The sequence below is a fragment of the Epinephelus moara genome, chromosome 19 (genome assembly GCF_006386435.1).
Source record: "Epinephelus moara isolate mb chromosome 19, YSFRI_EMoa_1.0, whole genome shotgun sequence".
Lineage (NCBI taxonomy): Eukaryota > Metazoa > Chordata > Actinopteri > Perciformes > Serranidae > Epinephelus > Epinephelus moara.
In genome coordinates, this window is record NC_065524.1 from 5,223,488 (window position 1) to 5,242,242 (window position 18,755).

The window sequence follows — 18,755 nt, forward strand, 5'->3', positions numbered from 1 at the left end:
TATTGTGGCCAGCCTAAGGCACACCTGTGCAATAATCATGCTGTCTAATCAGCATCTTGATATGCCACACCTGTGAGGTGGGATGGATTATCTCGGCAAAGGAGAAGTGCTCACTAACACAGATTTAGACAGATTTGTGAACAATATTTGAGGGAAATGGTCTTTTGTGTGTATAGAAAATGTTTTAGATCTTTTGAGTTCAGCTCATGAAAAATGGGAGCAAAAACAAGTGTTGTGTTTATATTTTTGTTCAGTGTAATTTGCATGGGTCTAGAACTTTTCACATCTAAAAACTACACACAGTATTGGCTGATGTCACTAGTGTTGCAGGGTGGAGTACCGTAGTACTACGGTGCCTCATGTACCACTACTGTGGGATAAGTTCAAAGTCCAGTTGCAAGAGGGAGAGTGTCCATGCGCCGTCCAATAACGGCGTGCACTGGCCACCTGTCACTCAATATGCTGCTGTAGTGGTTTGTTTTCCAGACGTGAGTATCTTTGAGCAGTGAAAGTTATTATTTATTTCTTTTTTCTTGTCTGCAGTGATTTGTTTTCCACAGAGCTCTACATGCGAGCATTTTACTTGCATTTGCGACTAAAAATAGTTTTGTGCAAGCAAAATAAATCATTCAGCATGCTGATTTCAACCAGCAGCAGAAACTAAAAGCGAATCCTGCCGGTTGTGGGTTGAACGGGGGTCACAGACAGGAATAAGTCGGTCAAATAGCCTACGGCGGCTCCGCGGCGCAAGATAACGGCTTACTGGCGTCAGAGAAGTCTGACTCCAGGTCCAGTAGCCTAATTTCCTCTTTCGTTGGCGTCATGACTGCCCAGTAGTACCTAGACAACCGAGCCATGGCGGCACACAGGTATGTGGCGTATCAGAGGAGAAACGAGCTGTTCACATTTCTCTCTTTGTGGCAGGTAACGGTCCTCAAACCTCACCGCACTTTAGGGACTGTTCTTTACTTATGGAGGGACTGTTCTTAACTTGTCAGAGGAGGAGGGTGGATGGTTGATTTTTATTTTATTTATTTATTTTATTTCAATCCCCCCCTATGTTAATCACTTATTGATGCTGTTTTTGAAGTATGAATAAGTCAATAAGTAATTTATTCCATTGAAATATCATTGATGTATTATAGAAAAGTGATTTATCTTTTTATAAATGACAAAAGGCACATCTGCCTCATTTTTGCTGTGGTATTGTGATACTACTCAGAACCGTGATACTTTCACTGGTATCGTACCGTCTCTCAGAGGCCCAAAGTGTTCCCCTACTTCTAATTTTACAAATTAAGCACTGTATGTAACACAACTTGACCCTATATCGATATAAACAGTATTGTCTAAATTTATATCTTGTTTGAAAGAATATCAATATATCGTACATAGTCGTTATATTGCCCAGCCCTAATAGCTATGTCTATTATTTTTTACAGTCTATGGTTCGCCATATTTCTACAGTAGCCCAAAACTGAAAAACCAAACACTGACTGCAGATTGGGCCATTTGCGTTTTTGCATTAGCTATTGTAGTTAGCTCACCTGCAACAAACGGCTTTGGAAAAACACTGATTTGTAACGGGCAACTGCTTTATTTTTATTTTATTTATTTTTTTCTTAACCAGTTGTGGATAATTCGGCTCCCGGTAAAAACCTGCTGAACAATAAATACTAAAGGAATCCTAACCAGGAGAAGTTTTAACTCGTTGCAATCTGCAGTCCTCACCCCTAGATGCCACTTAATCCCCCTAAATCTTACACACTGAACCTTGAAATCACACCAGGGACTGAATTTCAGGATATCTCAGACTCTGCTGCTTTGACCATTCTTCTCTCTTATGAGTCCCCCACCTTTATGGAATATTACATCTCTGTGACATGTAGAAATTCTCAGTTCTTTCAAAACCAAAAGCAGTGCACAAAATTAACAAAGCTTAACTCAAGGCAAATATGTTGCTGGATCAGAATAAGCAGTGCACCGACATTGTTTTATTGTGAAAATAGACAGCTTTATTGAAGATATTAATTTTAACAGTGTGTGCGTGCGTGCGTCATCTGATGTAGCTGGGGCTCTGTCTGAAGTCCAGTGAATGCAGGGAGGTAGCCAAGGCAGCGTACAGGTGGGAGTTGCTGAACCTCAGGCAGTACACTGGGCTGCTCACTGGGTGTGAGCTCAGCTGGAAGAACTGCACAAAAACAAAATATGAAATCACATTATAAGAGCATTAACTTTAGTGTTTAACATCTGGCATTCACTTCATAAAATGGTGTTTTAGACTGGTCCTAAAAGCAGGTGAGCTACTGTTCATCCTGAGTATGTACTGAACACACCTGCAGGCACTCCGTCTGCCGCTTGTCCCAGAGTCGTACCACACCGTAGTGTGAGGAGCCGCTGGCTATCATGTGATTTCCGTCTGTCTGGATGCAGTAGAGGGTGCTGTCATGAGGCTCCTCCCACTCCATTACACACTTCCTGTTGAGAAGGATGGGAGTGGGTAAACACACGTGTTGAGTTGAAGATCCACATAACATCTGATTCTTAAATGTTTTCAACTTGAAAATGTGTTGAAAAGATACTGTATGTAGAAGGCAACTGGACTACTTGCAGACCTGCTGGGGATATGCTTCTGTCTTTCTTTAGTGCAGATTGAAGGTATGTTTTCTACTGTGTATATGTAGCAGCTCTTCTAGAAGTACAGGAATACATTTTCCAGGGCTTGTCTGACTAAACTACACTTTGTAATCTGTGTACCATACAGACATGGTCATTAACACGGAGAGACAGCTCTGTGCTCCTACATGCTGGAATTCAAATGAAACAGTGACTTTAATGTTAAGTCTTGACAGCTTAACTTTAAAGGTGTTTGCATGATGCACATCAGATGAATAGTGAAAGAATTGTAACACTTTTGATAAACATAATTTTTTGGCTTTATTTGGCTTTTATTAACAGGGACAGCAGATCCAGACAGGAAGAGAAAGAGAGGACATTCAACTAAGGTACTGAGCTGGAATCAAAGTGATTATAAAGTAGAGTATATGCCTTAACCATGAAGTGCAGACCTTTTCATAGATAGTCCCACAACTGCAGGGGACCAAAATGTATTGGACAAATGAAGACAAACTTAAAGGGATAGCTCAGATTTTTTGAAGTGGGGTTGTATAGATTACTTATCCATAATCAGTGTATCAACTACAGTAAGTGTCAGTTGGCAGGGCCCCATTTTGGAGAAGGAGGCTGGAGTCCGACATGGAATCTAAACAATGTATTGCTGTGGAGGGGTAAGCAACAGGGCTGTTTCAAGACACTCTAGGGGCCCCTGGCAAGAGGAACCTTGGAAGTCCGAGTAAAATGCTCGCACTGTAGAGCTCTGTGGAAAACAAATCACTGTAGCATATATAAACAAATCTAGCCTACAAGTAAAAAGAAAGAAATAATAACTTTCACTGCTTAAAGACACTCAATAGCTCAGCTAATACCTGAAATGTCAGTGGAAAACAAACCACTGCAGCGGCATATTGAGTGCCAGGTGGACAGCGCGCGCCGTTATTGGACGGCGCATGGACACTCACCCTCTTGCGATTGGACTTTGAACTTATCCCACAGTAGTGGTACCGTGAGGTACCGTAGTACTACGTTACTCCAACAATGCTAGCGCGGGTGGCAACCAATCATGTGGGACATGGTCTCAATTTGCGTGACGCGTGAAAAGAGACAGAAATGCTGTGCAGTCCCACGCAGTGCTGGACGTCTGGTCACCCTACTTAGCCACTCGCAAGCAGCAGCTAGTAGGGGGCCCCATTAGGGGGATTCCAACGTGTTGTCGTTGTTGCAGTGTCTATAGGGGTTCTATCATATCGTCATTGATATGGACCAATGTCAGCCGTCTCTGGGGTCCCCCTTCCAGCTTGGGGCCCTAGGCAATTGCCTAGTTTGCCTGTCCGGTTGCGACGGCCCTGGTTAGCGACAAAATGTATTTTTGTCGTAGAAGTTGTTGTAGAAGTCCCAACTAAAAAATCAATATCAGTTTAAGTATACTCTTACCATCAGACAGATAGATCAGCAGGTCCTGTGTTCAGCAATGTTAAGTTACTGCTTTTCTCAATAGAGGTTTGCTTTGAGCAGAGCAATATAACTGTTTCATTTTTCTGTCGGTAGATTGCTAAGCTTCCATTTCAGACTCCAGCTTGCTTCTCCAAATTGAGGGTGTACTGACAGACTGTATGTAATATACTGACTATGGAAAAGTAGCTCATACAACCCCACTTCAAAAAATCTGAAGTAAAAAACCATAAAAAAGGTCCCCAGTATTTTGTCTGAATCTAGGTTGTTAGGTTGTTTGGGGAAAAAATGCCACAAATGTACAATCTTCACTAAAAATAAAGTCTAGACAATTGAAGTTGCAAAAGAACAGGTGAGATCAACATCTGAGTGGATGTTGTGGATATTCATAGACAATGATGTAGTTAACAAGGTGTGTGTGTGTGTGTGTGTGTGTGTGTGTGTGTGTGTGCGCGTGTGTGTGTGTGTGTGTGTGTGTGTGTTCGAGTGGGCAGCAGGAGGCTGAGTAGCAGCAGCAGCAGCAGGGTGGAGGTGGCTGTGGTTAAGAGAGGGGAAGTATTTTGGGATAAGTATTTTCTGCCAATAGACATTGATCCTCCATTAGTGCATCCTCATCAATAAGTGATGGAGAGACACCAGGGGCAGACAATGGGGCAGCAGAGACGTCTGGAGACTCTCTCTCTCTCTCTCTCTCTCTCTCTCTCTCACTCACACACACACACAAAGAGAGAGAAAACAAATAGAATTGCACACTCTAATTCTAGCAAATGGGGAGGTCACTCATTGTCATTGCATCTTGAAGGTGAAAAACACTAACACAAGCCACTTAAGTACACACATGCACACAATACTTGCTGTATTAGAGAAAACAAATTGTGTGAATTGGGTGATTAAACCAAATATAGTGTAAAACCATATGTCAACTGCTTGAAAAAAATCATATATACAATAAACAAACTGACGTTCAAAGCAAAAAAACGTGTTCTCCTGTAATGCAATACATGAGTAAAACATTCTACATGCAAAGGACAAGTCTAGCTATCAGTTGAATGGTGTAGGGTAGAATGGTGTATTTTGAAAACATATTTCAGTGATTAGCATTACCCAACAAAAGGCGCAATATGCACTGCTGCGCACTGCTCAAAAAAAGTAAGGGAACCAATCATCACAGTATAACAATTCTGCATGGGTAGTCCAGCTCCTCCAGAATGGCACACCCATACGTGTGGTCACAAGAAGGTTTGCTGCATCTCCCAGCACAGTCTCAAGAGCATGGAGGAGATACCAGGAGACTGGTCGTCACATGAGGAGAGCTGGACCGGGCTGTAGAAGCGCATCAACCCAGTGGCAGGACCAGTATCTGATTCTTTCTGTGAGAAGAAACAGGAGGAGCACTGCCAGAGCCCTATAAAATGACCTCCAGCAGGCTACTAGTGTGCATGCTTCTAACCAAACTGTCGGAAACAGACTCCATGAGGGTGGCAGGAATGCCCCACATCCTCTAGTGCAGTGATTCTCAACTGGTGGGTAGCGACCCAAAAGTGGGTTGCGGACCTGTTTTCAAAAAAAAAAAAGAAAAAGAAAGAAGAAGACAAAAAAAAAATCAACGGAATGTCGTCTATTCACACTCCTTAACAGTAGGTGGCGATATTGCCCTGTAATGCGAGTTGACACCCGCCATTTCACACCACAGAAGAAGACCTGCAAAGTTTGTTTACATATGCTAATTGAGCATGGCAAAACACAGGTACCACGCAGACTATATGAGATATGGATTTTCTTATATTGAGGACAAAAACCTCAGTGCGTTTTGTGCAGGGCGGTGTTGGCATGTGAAAGCATGAAGCCATCAAAACTGAAGCGGCATTTGAAAACAAAACACCATTCTCTCCCTGTTGAGTACTTCAGAAGAAAAGTTCAAGACCTGAGGACATCACAAAAGTGTCTCACTTCTTCATGCTTGAAGCAAGGACAGGCACTCCGTACATCTTACCTGGTGGCACATCGTATTGCGAAGTCAAAGAAGCCCCACACCATTGCAGAGGACCTCATCTTACCTGCAGCCACGGACATGGTCAGAGAGGTGTTGGATCAATCCACAGCGGATAAACTAAAAACTATACCTCTGTCAAATGATACTATAAGTAGGCGAATTGAAGACATGTCGGATGACATCAAACAACAGACCAAAGCTCACAGTAAGGCAAGTGGTCATTTTGCTTTACAAATGGACGAATCTCCAGACATAACAAACAAAGCAGTTTTAGACATGTGTGTGACGGGGACTTACAGGAACAATTTGTCTGCACAAGAGAGCTCCCTACTACTACGACTGCAGAGGACATTTTCAGCTCCGTGGATTTGTATTTGAGTTCCGTGGGCCTAAGCTAGGACATGTGTGTCGGTATCACAACTGATGGCGCTGCCTCCATGACGGGAAAAATTCAGGGGTCGTGAGGAGAATACTTGAGAAAGCTCCGATTGCAACTTGGAACCATTGTTTTTTGCACTGGGAGGCCCTGACAGCAAAGGATATGGTACCAGTGCTTCATGCAACATTAAAAGATGTCATCCAAGTGGTAAACTACATTAAACGGACTGCAAAGAACACCCGATGTTTTCAAAAACTGTGCCAAGATCTTGGTAGTGAGCAAGTACAGTTATTGTATCATGCCGAGGTATGCTGGCTTTCGACAGGAAAGGTACTGTCCTGTTTTTATGAACTACAAGCTGAAATTGCAGCCTTTCTTGCCCAGAACAATTCGCCTCTTGTAGACCTGTTTAGCAACAGTTTGTGGCTCGCATACGTTGCTAACCTTGCTGATGTGTTTGAACAATTAAACACATTAAATGTGTCTGTGCAGGGGAGGGGGCACAACATTTTTGAACAACAGGACAAAATCGATGCTTTAAAAAAAAAAAGATCTCCTTGTGGGCACGTCATGTTTCTAAAAACCGACTCGACATGTTCCCCAATGCCTGTCATGGGGGACAGCAACTGGACACGGCAGGAAAAAATGTACTGAAGAAAACGATCACGGCACATCTGAAAAAACTTTTGGAGCGGTTTAAAAACTACTTTCCCAAGAAACAGCGGGATGACGACTGGATACGCAACCCCTTTGGAATCAACTTGGAAAGTGTCATGCTGCCAAGCAACGAAGAGAGTCAGCTGGTGGAGCTATCTTGTGACCGCACGCTGAAGAAGAGATTCATGGAGGTAAGCCTCTCCCAGTTCTGGTGCAGCACTGTGATGAGCGAGTATCCTTCCCTTGCCACTCGAGCAGTAAAAATCCTCCTACCATTCAGCACTACCTATCTCTGTGAGTGTGGCTTCTCAGCTCTGGTTCAGCTGATGACAAAACACAGAAGCAGACTGGACATTGAGCATGACCTCAGAGTTGCTTTGTCTACTATAACTCCAGACTTTGTCAGTGTTTCACCAAAGGTTGAAGTGAGTGCAGCTTAATTTTCTTAAAAGCACAATGTTTTTCAGTATTTACCTACTGATAAGGTAATCAGAAGAAAAGTTAATGAAGTTTTGAAATGCACCTTTTGTTTAATTTATTTTGAGTTTGTGGATGAAAACTGCTGCTGAAGAAACTGAATTTTTTCCATAGTGCAGTGTTGATTGTCATAGATTCAGTGAGGGTTCTCAGCTAAAGCTACATACGTTGAGTTTTTTGGAAAATACTTCTCAGTAGTTGCACTTTTTAATTTCATGTATTTTGCATGAAAACACCAACTGAGTCTGTTAAAAATGGCTGTTACTGAAATGTTCTGATTGGTATGTCAGCCTTATGATCAATGCTTGAATAAGTGACTAATAGTTTTACTAGGACATTGTTATATATTCAATGAGTGAGTACTCAGCTAAAGTTACATATCTGAGTCTTTTTGAAAAAACTTCTCAGTGGTTGGACTTTTTTATTTCATGTTAGTGGATGAAAGCACTGTCAAGTCTGACAAAAAAGGCTGAAGTTACTGAAGTGATGAGTTTTGGTTTTAATTCAAATCCAGCTGCACCGTGCAGCTGGATTGGCATTCGCCACAGAACATCAGAATTGGCAGGTCTGCCATTGGCGCCCCACAGATGAGAGCAGGTTCACACTGAGCACAGGCGTGAAAGAGTCTGGAGATGCTGTGGTGAATGTAATGCTGCCTGTAACATCATCCAACACAACTGGTTTGCGGTGGGTCAGTGATAGTCTGGGGAGGCTTATCCTTGGAGGGTTGCACAGACCTCCATGTCATAGCCAACGGTGCCCTGACTGCTGTTAGGTACCAGGATGAAATCCTCACAGTGATTGTCAGCCCTTACGCTGTTGCAGTGGGCTCCTCCAGGTGCAGGACAATACCTGGCCTCATTTGGCCAGAATGTGTAGGCAGTTCCTGGATGACAAAGGCATAAGCCCCTTTTCCACCAACATTTCCAGGAACTTTTATTACCAGGAATTTATTTACCTGGGTAAAATAATTCCTGGTAATCTGTGTGGTTTGAGTTTCCACTGCACCTCAAAGTTCCGGAAATTGTATTCAAATTAGCGTGATGATGTAGATCAGGGATGTCAAAGTCAAATATCACAGAGGGCCAAAAAACCAGATTTGCTACAAGCCGAGGGCCGGACTGGTTCAATGTTTATTAAAACATATTGAAATGATTGCACATAGCCTATTGAACCAAGACCTAACACAGTGTATATTATTTAATGATTAAATGAATAAAGCAATATTTTCTTATGGCTCTGTCAGTAATTTCAAGTGAAAACATTTTTCAACAGGCACACAGACAAAAACGAACTTCCTTCAAAGAAAAATCACATGTCCTGTACATTAAATGAATAAAGCAATATTTTCTTATGGCTCTGTCAGTAATTTCAAGGGAAAACATTTTCAACAGGCAAATAGCAAAAAAGTAAATGTCCTTCAAAAACAAAATATGTTCCTTAATATCAAGATAAATGCATAAATGAAATTGCATGCATTATAAACTGAAAATGCATTATTGTGCTGCTCTATGATCCTACCAATCACTGCTTTCAAATAGTAAAATGAGAAAATAAAAAAAATCAAATCAGTTATATTCTTTCTCATGGCTCTTATCTGCAATTTTCCCTGAGTCCATTCAACTGAAAAATAAATATAAATAAATAAATAAATAAAATACAATAAAATAAAATACAAAAATCTATGGCACACAGACAAAACAATACTTCCTTCAAAGAAAAATCACATGTCTTGTAGAAACAAATGTAAAAATTTAACTGAATTAAAAACTGAAAATACGTTAATGCTCTGTGATGCTCACTTGTCTGAGGCTGAGCCTGATACTTGGTGGTGTCTCATCTTTTGTACAAGTTCATCAATGTTCGGGGTCAGGCTCTGAGCTGAGGAAATCCTCAGGATTGAGTGAAGGTGTTCATCAGTAAGACGGCTCCTGTGTGATGTTTTGTTTAGCTTCATCAAAGAGAACAGTTGTTCACACAGGTATGTGCTGCCAAACATAGAGAGCGTCTGAGCAGCTTGGATGCGCAGCTGGGGCATTGTGTCGGGGATGAAACGTGCAAACTCAGCAGCACCCACTCTCTCATATTTTTCCTTCAGTGTGTCATTGCACTGGAGCTCAATCAACTCCATTTGTAGGTTTGGTGGTGCGCTTTCCACGTCAACTGCAAAAGGATTGCTGAGCAGTTCAAACCTGCTTTTTTGGGCTTCAAAGTCAGCAAATCGGCATCGGAAGTCGGCGGCAAGTATGTTGAGTTTATCAGCAAACTCTGCACTCGGGAACACAGCGGTAGAGAGCTTCTCTTTCATGGTCTGGCAGCTGGGAAAGTGGTTCAAGTTTTCTCCCACAGACTCAGCTTGGTTTTAAACGCCTTCACTGTACTGTACATATCAGAGATGACACGCCCTCGTCCCTGCAGCTGCAGGTTCATCACATTCAGATGGCTAGTGATGTCGCACAGAAACGCCAATTCACACAGGAACGTTTCATCTCGGAGCTCTGTTGTGTCTTTCCCTTTGCTTTCCATGAACAGACAGATCTCCTCACGCAGCTCGAAACATCTTTGCAGCACCTTTCCCTGGCTTAGCCATCGCACCTCTGTGTGATAGGGCAAGTCACCATACTCTGTATCTAATTCGCCCAGAAATGCCTTGAACTGGCGGTGATTTAAACCTTTGGCTCTGATGAAGTTAACTGCTCGCGTTATGGTGCTCATTACATGTTCCATTTTCAAGGCTTTGCCACACAACGACTCCTGGTGTATGATGCAGTGATAAGCTGTCAGCTCATCTGTGACGTTTTCCTCCCGCATCCTCTCACGCATCCTTGCCACCAATCCACTCCTGTGCCCACACATCGCGGGTGCTCCGTCTGTTGTCAATCCCACGAGTTTTTCCCAAGGCAGCCCCATCTCATTTACACATCTGGATACCTCTTCATACAGATCTTGTCCTGTAGTTGTGCCATGCATAGGACGTAATGCCAAAAACTCTTCTGTTATGCTCAGGCTGGAGTCCACTCCACGGATGAAAATTGACAGCTGGGCAATGTCAGATGTGTCGGTGCTCTCATCCACAGCAAGGGAATATGCGATGAAATCTTTTCCCTTTCCCACAAGCTGTTCTTTTAGATTGGTGGAAAGCTGGTCTACACGTTCAGCAACGGTGTTTCTGCTCAGGCTCACGTTTGAAAATAGTTGCCTTTTGTTTGGGCACACTGCGTCACAAACTTTAAGCATACAGTTTTTGATAAACTCTCCCTCTGTAAATGGCCGGGCTGATTTTGCGACCTCTTCTGCCACAATAAAACTAGCCTTGACAGCAGCCTCGCTTTGTGATTTGGCTTTTGTGAACAGAGCCTGCCGGGACTTAAGACCTCGTTTTAATTCTTCCACCTTCTGTAGCCTTTGTTCCGTGTTCATATTCTTGTCTTTGTCTTTGTGTTTCTGAGACGTTTCATGGTGCCTTCTTAGATTATATTCTTTCATTACAGCCAAACTTTCTCCACACAGAAGACACACAGGTTTGCCTTTTACCTCCGTGAACATGTACTCTGCCTCCCACCTGGCTTGAAACCCCCTGTTCTCAGCGTCCACCTTCCGTTTAGCCATTTTTGGGGAGGGGGTAGCTGAAAGTTGACATCTGCTCTGACTGCTGATGAATAATGAAGCCGCGGCCCGCTTGCTGCGCTGCAGTGAGTTCGCGGGCTACCGTTGCATTGTGGGGAATGTAGTGTTGGTGCGTGCAAAACACCAGCGGGCGGCTGCGGCCTGCGGGCCGGTTTCAATAGTAATTAAATACCATCCCGGGGGCCATAGATAATTCATTCCCGCGGGCCTTGACTTTGACATATGTGATGTAGATGATTCGGCGTGTGCCCTGTATTTAGCTCCGCCAGCTTGGCTGGTTACATGCTGGTGGAGAGAGTTGGGGCTGTTTGTCTCAGCCAGCAGCAAAGTTTTAAAGTATTTTAAGATAAGTGTCAAACAAAGTTAGTCTACAGACAGCTGTCATTTGAGCTTATTAGTAACAATTCGCTATCAGCTGAACTAGAGTGCTGTCCTTGTGTAAGACATAACGTTAGTGGTGGTGGATGAGAGACTGTGGACGGAGCATATTGAATATCGCTGTCTATATGTTTACATGTTCATGCTTACTGAACTCATGTATTGATAAAGTATTGGTTTCTTACTCATTTAGGGTTAATGTCACTTACAGTAACGAGTGTAGCTGCCCTTCACTGGAGTCATTTTAGAATTATCTTCACTTTGTTACCACCGCGGCCGCTTGGCTGTTCACCGGTTACTGTGTCGTTTAGGCGTGTGTGTGTGTGTGGATGAGTTTAGCGCCGGCACAGAAGAACCGATACCGTGAGTGCTTATCAATCCTACGGTCTTTGATCATTTAGCCCCGGAGCTAATTTAGTACCAGGTGTCGGCAACCATCCTTAATCAAAACACAAACGAAGTGAAGCTTGTAGAAATGAAATAAAGTTTGCAGCAGCTGCCCGTGCCAGGAAGTGCAGAACGCTGCAAGTGTGCGTCCACCAATCAGCGTTCTTCAGCACAAAGCCCTGCCCCTCAAGAATTCCGGGTAATCTGAAAAGTCCTACCCCCCAACTAGGTACTTTTAAGGGAAAGTTTGGGGTTGAGGGAAAGTTTTTTCCCCAGGTAATTTTGGTGGAAACTCTCCGAGGCTTTTCAAAAGCCCGGGTAAATGAGAAAAGTTCGTGCGGTGGAAAAGGGGCTATTGATGCCATTGACTGGCCCTCTTATTACCCTGACCTAAATTCAGTTGAGCACTTATGTGACACTATGTATTGGTGCATCTGACGCTGCCAAGTACTGCCACAGACTGTCCAGGAGCTCACTGATGCCCTAACCCAGGTCTGGAAGGAGATCCCCCAAGACATTATCTGCCGACTCATAAGGAACATGCCCAGACAGTGTCAGGGGTGCATACAGGCACGCAAGGGCCCTACACACCACTGAGTCGCAGTATGGGTTGCAGTGATAAAATTCACACAAATTGGATCAGCCTATGATTTCATTTTGTTACTTTGATTTTCAGTGTGATTTTGAATCCATCCCTCAGTGGGTTAATAATTTTGATTTCCATTGACTGTTGTTACATCATTTTGTTCTCAACAAATTATGCAATGTACATCAGTAAAGATTTTCAACTTGAATAATTTGTTCAACAAGATCTGATGTGTGATGTGAGTGTTCCCTTAATAACCAATAAGCCTGTCACTCAAAGCAGCCCGCCCTTGATTATGCGTAACTTTTAGCGTTAATCAAATGTAAATGGGCGACTTATATAACAATTCACCCCCTGTGCAATTATCAGGAAATTGGGGGAAATTAGCAATAGAGTGCAAAAACTGTTTTTTTTTGTACAAGCCTATAAACATGTTTATTTCTGCTATAAAGTTGGGCATATTAACATGGTGGTCTATGGGGATTGACTTGCTTCTGGAGCCAGCCTCAAGTGGCCGTTAGAGGAACTGCAGTTTTTGGCACTTCCGTGTTGGCTTCATTTTTTTTAGCCCCAGAGGTTGCCGCTTGGTCATTTGAAGGGGGGATAACATGATGACATCATATAGTGACAGTATGATTAAGCTCAGAGTTGGTAAATAATTACTCCCCAGGCTAACTTTCAATGTTGCAGCACATCACTCCTCATATGTAGATACTACTTAACCTCGTACTAATGTACAAAATCATTTCAGTTCTTACTCCTCTTCATTGAGTAGTGTTCCACCGATTAAAAGCTATGATTTGTGAATATGTAACTTTAATTGTTAGTTACATAACACTTATTCTCGGGACCCATCGGCTGTATTTGGCGTCTGACTTCCGGCAGATGGCGATACAGCCTCTGGGGGCAGACCCCCGATTTTTTGGCATTCCGGTTTGATTTGGGCGGAGGAGGCGAATTTCCATTTCCGGCTTCCATTTAAATATAAGTAAATATGCTGAACCATTGCGATGGATTCAGAGTTTGCAGTGACGCCAATTATGTTCCGCCTCGTTAGTTCACCGCACGGACCGTTTAACCTGGCAACAACTGCAGCCGGCTCAAACATGATTGGTCAATATCATGCGGACTACAAACAGCCTACAACCGGAAACCAGGGCTCTTCCGCTCTTCTTCTGGAGGCAAGATCTCCGGGGTTTGCCTACAGACTACAGGATGTAGAGTCTGTATATAGAGACTACATAACACTATATCTGATATTCATCACCAAGACTGATTTATGGCAATATCATGTTATCATTAATTTAATGAAATACTGTCAAGAATTCAATTTGCAAGATTAACTAAAGACAGAAATCCCTACTTGATTAGTTTCTTTGTAAACAGAAAAACAGTTTTTATCACATCATAGAATACATTGATATCGTAATATATGTATATATATATATACACATATATGTATATATTCTGATGCAGTTCAACTGTTGGTGAAGCCCTATGGAAACATACAGAATATGCATTTGTTCTTTTGTCTGTCACAGAACATTTCTGTTTGGTGGTGACCCCCAACTTTCAGACAACCTGAACCTCCTGAATGACCCTGGAAGCCTTTTGAGGCCAGTTAGGTTTGACCGTATGAATTATTGATATCTAAAGAGGGACCCCCCTCTGCCAACCTTTACCCCAAACCAGCCCCTTTCTAAGTCCCCAGAGCTATCTGCCAATCAGATCTGATTTGTCTTACTTGACTGATCCCCCGAAATACAAGCTGAAATCCTTCTAACCCCTGCTGTCCAAAAGAAATGCTGCCCTCCCCAATCATCTTAGGGACCCTGCCGGCATATAGTGAAGTGATGGCTGCTGCATTAATATGTACACCACAGAGGGCTGCAGGTTAGCTCCCAATGCTCACACTGCTGGAAATAAAACAGAAGGCTTGGAATGATTTTGATGCCATGAATGTTATTTCTGAAGCTTTTCCATCCTGACAAGAGGACAATACTGAAGGAACTAAGGAGCTATCCACATTGAAAGATAACAGATATTTGCATAAAGTAGCAAAACAGTGCGCACAGGATTATGCTGCTATATTAAGCAGCTGACTGGCTCACTTAAGATTTACACCTATAAAGACCCAAGATAATCTGTTGCATGGACTTGAAATCAAAATATTTTCACTTGGCGTTGTACCTTTGATTCAGGGTAAAAACGTGTAACAAAAGACATATTTGTAGTGAAGCATTTTGTTTGGTGCGCAGTACCACTGCGCTCAACAAGGCGTCCCACAGGACGGAACAGCAACATGCTGTCTGCCCCACCGACCCCTAAACTGAACATTCTACTCCAGTCAGACACACTGGGATGCTACGCTAAGATAGCTCGTTACTATCTGGTTAGTGACACCAGTAACAGACAAGAAATACAAGATCGTCCAATAACCTACAGGTCTGGCATTTGGAGCTACTTTGGTTTCGCTTAAAATTATGAGGACGATGGTGAGAGAGAGTGGTGGATAAAAAAAAAAATCAATGATAATTCTGCATCTGCTACATGACAGTAAGTTACATCAGGGGTAATACTTTAAACATGTAGACTCATTTATGCTGACCTCGCACCAGTGTGTCTATTGGTGGAACTAGACGAAAACAAGGGGCAACACAAACGCTACATGCTAACGTTATACCCACAGCATTTAAGCAACCAGTCCCCACTGATTCAGATAGGGCGATAGAAATCACAGCAGCGATTGGTAAGGGTGAGCGGGTCAACACTGAAATGTCAATACTCTCGATTCTATGTTTTCATTTTGAAGATCTATCCTAGTGTCAATAGGATCTATAAAAAAGGGAATTCGTTTCTCTCTTCTACGTCGTACCTATTTGTATTACGAATGTTAAACTGTCTGTGAAAACAATGTTCTGTTGCTGTGAACACATCTAGTGCATTTACCATTTACTTACTCAACTTACTCCAGACCCAGTAGCATTTTTTTTTTTTAGTTTTACTTTCACCTGTGTTGGCAGGAGGAAGACAGTAAGCTCATGTCCCTGCCCTCCCTCTACTGCTGGGGGATATTCAATGCAGAAAGTATGTCCAAGCCTGAGTAGTTTAATACGACACATAATAGCAGTGATGGCCTAATGAAAGAGCTACAACCAAAAAGAAGACGAGGGAAATGTCTCAGCATCCAGAGTTCACTAACACAGTCTGTTCAGAGAGGCTCAGACAAGGAACATTCAGGTAAATAGTATATATTATATAACAGAGTTCATGAAAGGTATCATGGGGGCTATGAATAAGGTGGTTATTTACAGACTATACATGCTGGAAAAACTGTGGAGAAGTTAAGGCAAATCACCATAACATTTTTTGAATCTGCACAAAGATACACTGTTCTGGGAAATATTTGGAGACTCATGCAGCACATTCTTGGGTTGTAGATCCCACTGACATGTGTATCACTTTGTTTGAGCAATTTACCAAAAAGAATCTCAGGAAATGATGAATACCACCTGAAAATAATTACAGTTGCAGCAAAAACAGCAATCACTCATAAATGGTCACAAGCTAATCTGCCTATAGTAGATAGCTGGCCTGAAATAATCAAATTCATGAATCAGATTAATGAAGATTAATGAGATGGAAAGACTTACTTTACTGCTAAGACTGATGAATCATTCATATGTTTCAAGATGGACAAAATCCCCCCGCCTTACAAGCCGTAAAAAAATTATGTCTGATAAAAGGCTGCCAATGATGTTGATGTTTTGTACTATTGTTTTTGACCAAAGAAAAATCTTATAACATCTTAAAGTCAAAAAAAGCTAAAATCCAAAGGAGCACTGACTGTTGCAATAAGTGGTGGTGTACCTTGGGTTGAGTCGGAGGTCCCAGAGTCGAATTAAGGTGTCATAGCCGCAGGTGAAGAGCTGGAATGGAGACTCAAACACCATATCCAACACACCAGCCCCACGACGAAACTCTACGCCTAGACTGCACACACACTCTGACCTGGTGGAGGAGAGAGGAATGGAGGAATGAACAAGTGAAGTTTGTGTCTTCACATGGAGAATATGCTAATTCACATGTGACATATCTGAATACCACATGTGCCATCACACATAAAATGTGAACAATGAAAGCAAAAATGTGACAAAATTATTTTCATAAATGGACAATGAAATAAGTAAATGGATATTAATCTTTGGTTTGCCTCCATTATGTATCAGTGCCGGTGACAGCCATGGCTGAAGGCATCACGTTTTCAGGTTGGCTGTCCATTCGTTCTCGTGAACGCACTATCTCCGGAACACCTTGAAGGAATTTCCTCAAATTTGGCACAAACATCCAACTGAACACAATAATAATCTGATAAGAATATGACCATAATTTAATTCATACGCTTATTATGACAAATATCTTGCAGGATAAAACTACAGCCCATCTTGCAATGGGATCACTCTAGCCACGAAGCAAATGTAGGCCAGGGGTGTAAAGTGCTATAGCCCCTTTCTTTCTTCCTATCCCCCTACTTCAGCCCTCATTGGGATCTCAACTACATACCTGTATCGTATCTTGACTATCTTGCATGGTTGTGACGTGATCACATTAAAAAAAAACAGAAAAAGAAAAAATCTGTCCACAAACAGACGCGTGGCAAATAGTCAAAACTTCTGTAGTAGTCCCCACTAAACTGGTGTCACCTCGACCACATTTCACTATGATCACACACACACACACACACACACACACACACACACACACACACACACACACACACACACACACACACACACACGCTGACAAGGTGAGAACAAAACCAGCACTCTCAATGCTGTAGCAGCTTGACCACTTCACAAAAGGGCAAGAATAGAGTTGTAATATTACAAAAATAAACTCATAAACTCATCATTTGAATACAGTTGCAATTAGTCTGCTGTGCATTACATTATTCACACCACCTGGGCCTATGATTGAGACAGTTTAAGCAGCTGTGGGCTGCTCTTCATCAGAGCAGAGGTGAAAAAACAAAACTAACTGAAAACACCCCTCCCTTCTGACAGTGGCAGACAGTAGGGCAAGATGGAAGAGCAAGGCATATTTCAGTCTTTTAATCAAATTGTTGAAGTACATCATGTTTAATATGATATATTACTATATACATGTCAAATATAATATTACAAATTTATAGCTTTTACTCAGGATTTACTGAGTATACTCACGTTTACTGAGTGCCACTGGAAAATGAACAGTGGGAAATACTGTTTTAATTTAATTTTCTAATGATACATAGAAATGTATCATAGAAAATTCATCTCAGGACTGGAGATAGGTCAGAAATTAAGGATATTTTGAGTTCTGATGACAAAAACAATGCAAAATATATATGCGATGTGTTTAAAAGCATACATTTATTCATTAATATGAGTTAATCATTAAAATATATAAAAATATTCTTTTTTATTTTCAAAGATTATTGTATTAAAAACGAAGTCTATTGGATCTATCCTACTCAAAGAAAAACATAATTTCTAATAATTTATGAGTACATTTAGAGTCGAAATCCACTATTACAAATTCTTCAAATTCTTATGAATGAAATGGGAATGTCAGTTTTTGTCTAATCCAGTGAATTAAACACTTGACAAATTAAGAATTTCATCACATTATGTAGTCTCATGGTATACACTGTGCTGTCAAATGGCCCAAATTAACAAATATGTCATCATTCCATGTTTTTGTGTTGAGATGTACAGATAGCTGGAGCCTGTCCCACCAAACACTGGACAAAAGCCTGGACACACACCATCAAATAATTGTAAAATAGATGTAAATGCTGTAATCAACTCTGAGGAACTGAGATCGATTTATAAGGCAGCATTTTGTCTCGTTATCATTATTACTGTTATAATCACTGCTGTTATGATTGGCTTTTAGTGCTTTTATCACACCATTTCAAGCTTTTCATCTTCAACAAACATGTTTGAGTATGTCCTATGTGTCACTGAGCCTAGATTAGTGAGTGTGGGACTGGACACACACATGGGTTTTACAAGTGATAAATAAAGTTTGTGTGTCTGGGTTGATGTGGTGTGACCTGAGTGTAAGAGAGTGTGTGTGCAAGTCAAGCTCCATGCAGCACCATGCTCCTGTGATCACAGCTCTGTCCCGCCTGCTCCTCGCCTCTTGATTATTGGAGAATA

General features: G+C 41.9%; 1 protein-coding gene across 3 annotated transcripts in view; it reads right to left on the reverse strand.

Annotated features, from left to right (window-relative positions):
- Window positions 1-1,976: 1,976 nt before the first annotated feature.
- Window positions 1,977-18,755, reverse strand: part of fbxw4 (F-box and WD repeat domain containing 4) — an 83,655-nt gene continuing 66,876 nt past the window's right edge. For 2 of the 3 annotated variants that reach the window (XM_050070721.1, XM_050070718.1), the window contains exons 7-9: window positions 16,423-16,563; window positions 2,337-2,478; window positions 1,979-2,191 (exon numbers count right to left, since the gene is read on the reverse strand). In XM_050070721.1, coding sequence (XP_049926678.1) covers window positions 2,057-2,191; window positions 2,337-2,478; window positions 16,423-16,563 — 418 coding nt within the window. In that variant the 3' untranslated portion in view covers window positions 1,979-2,056. Of the gene's footprint in view, window positions 2,192-2,336; window positions 2,479-16,422; window positions 16,564-18,755 lie in introns of all 3 variants that reach the window. The other variant, XM_050070720.1, reaches the window with a different exon arrangement.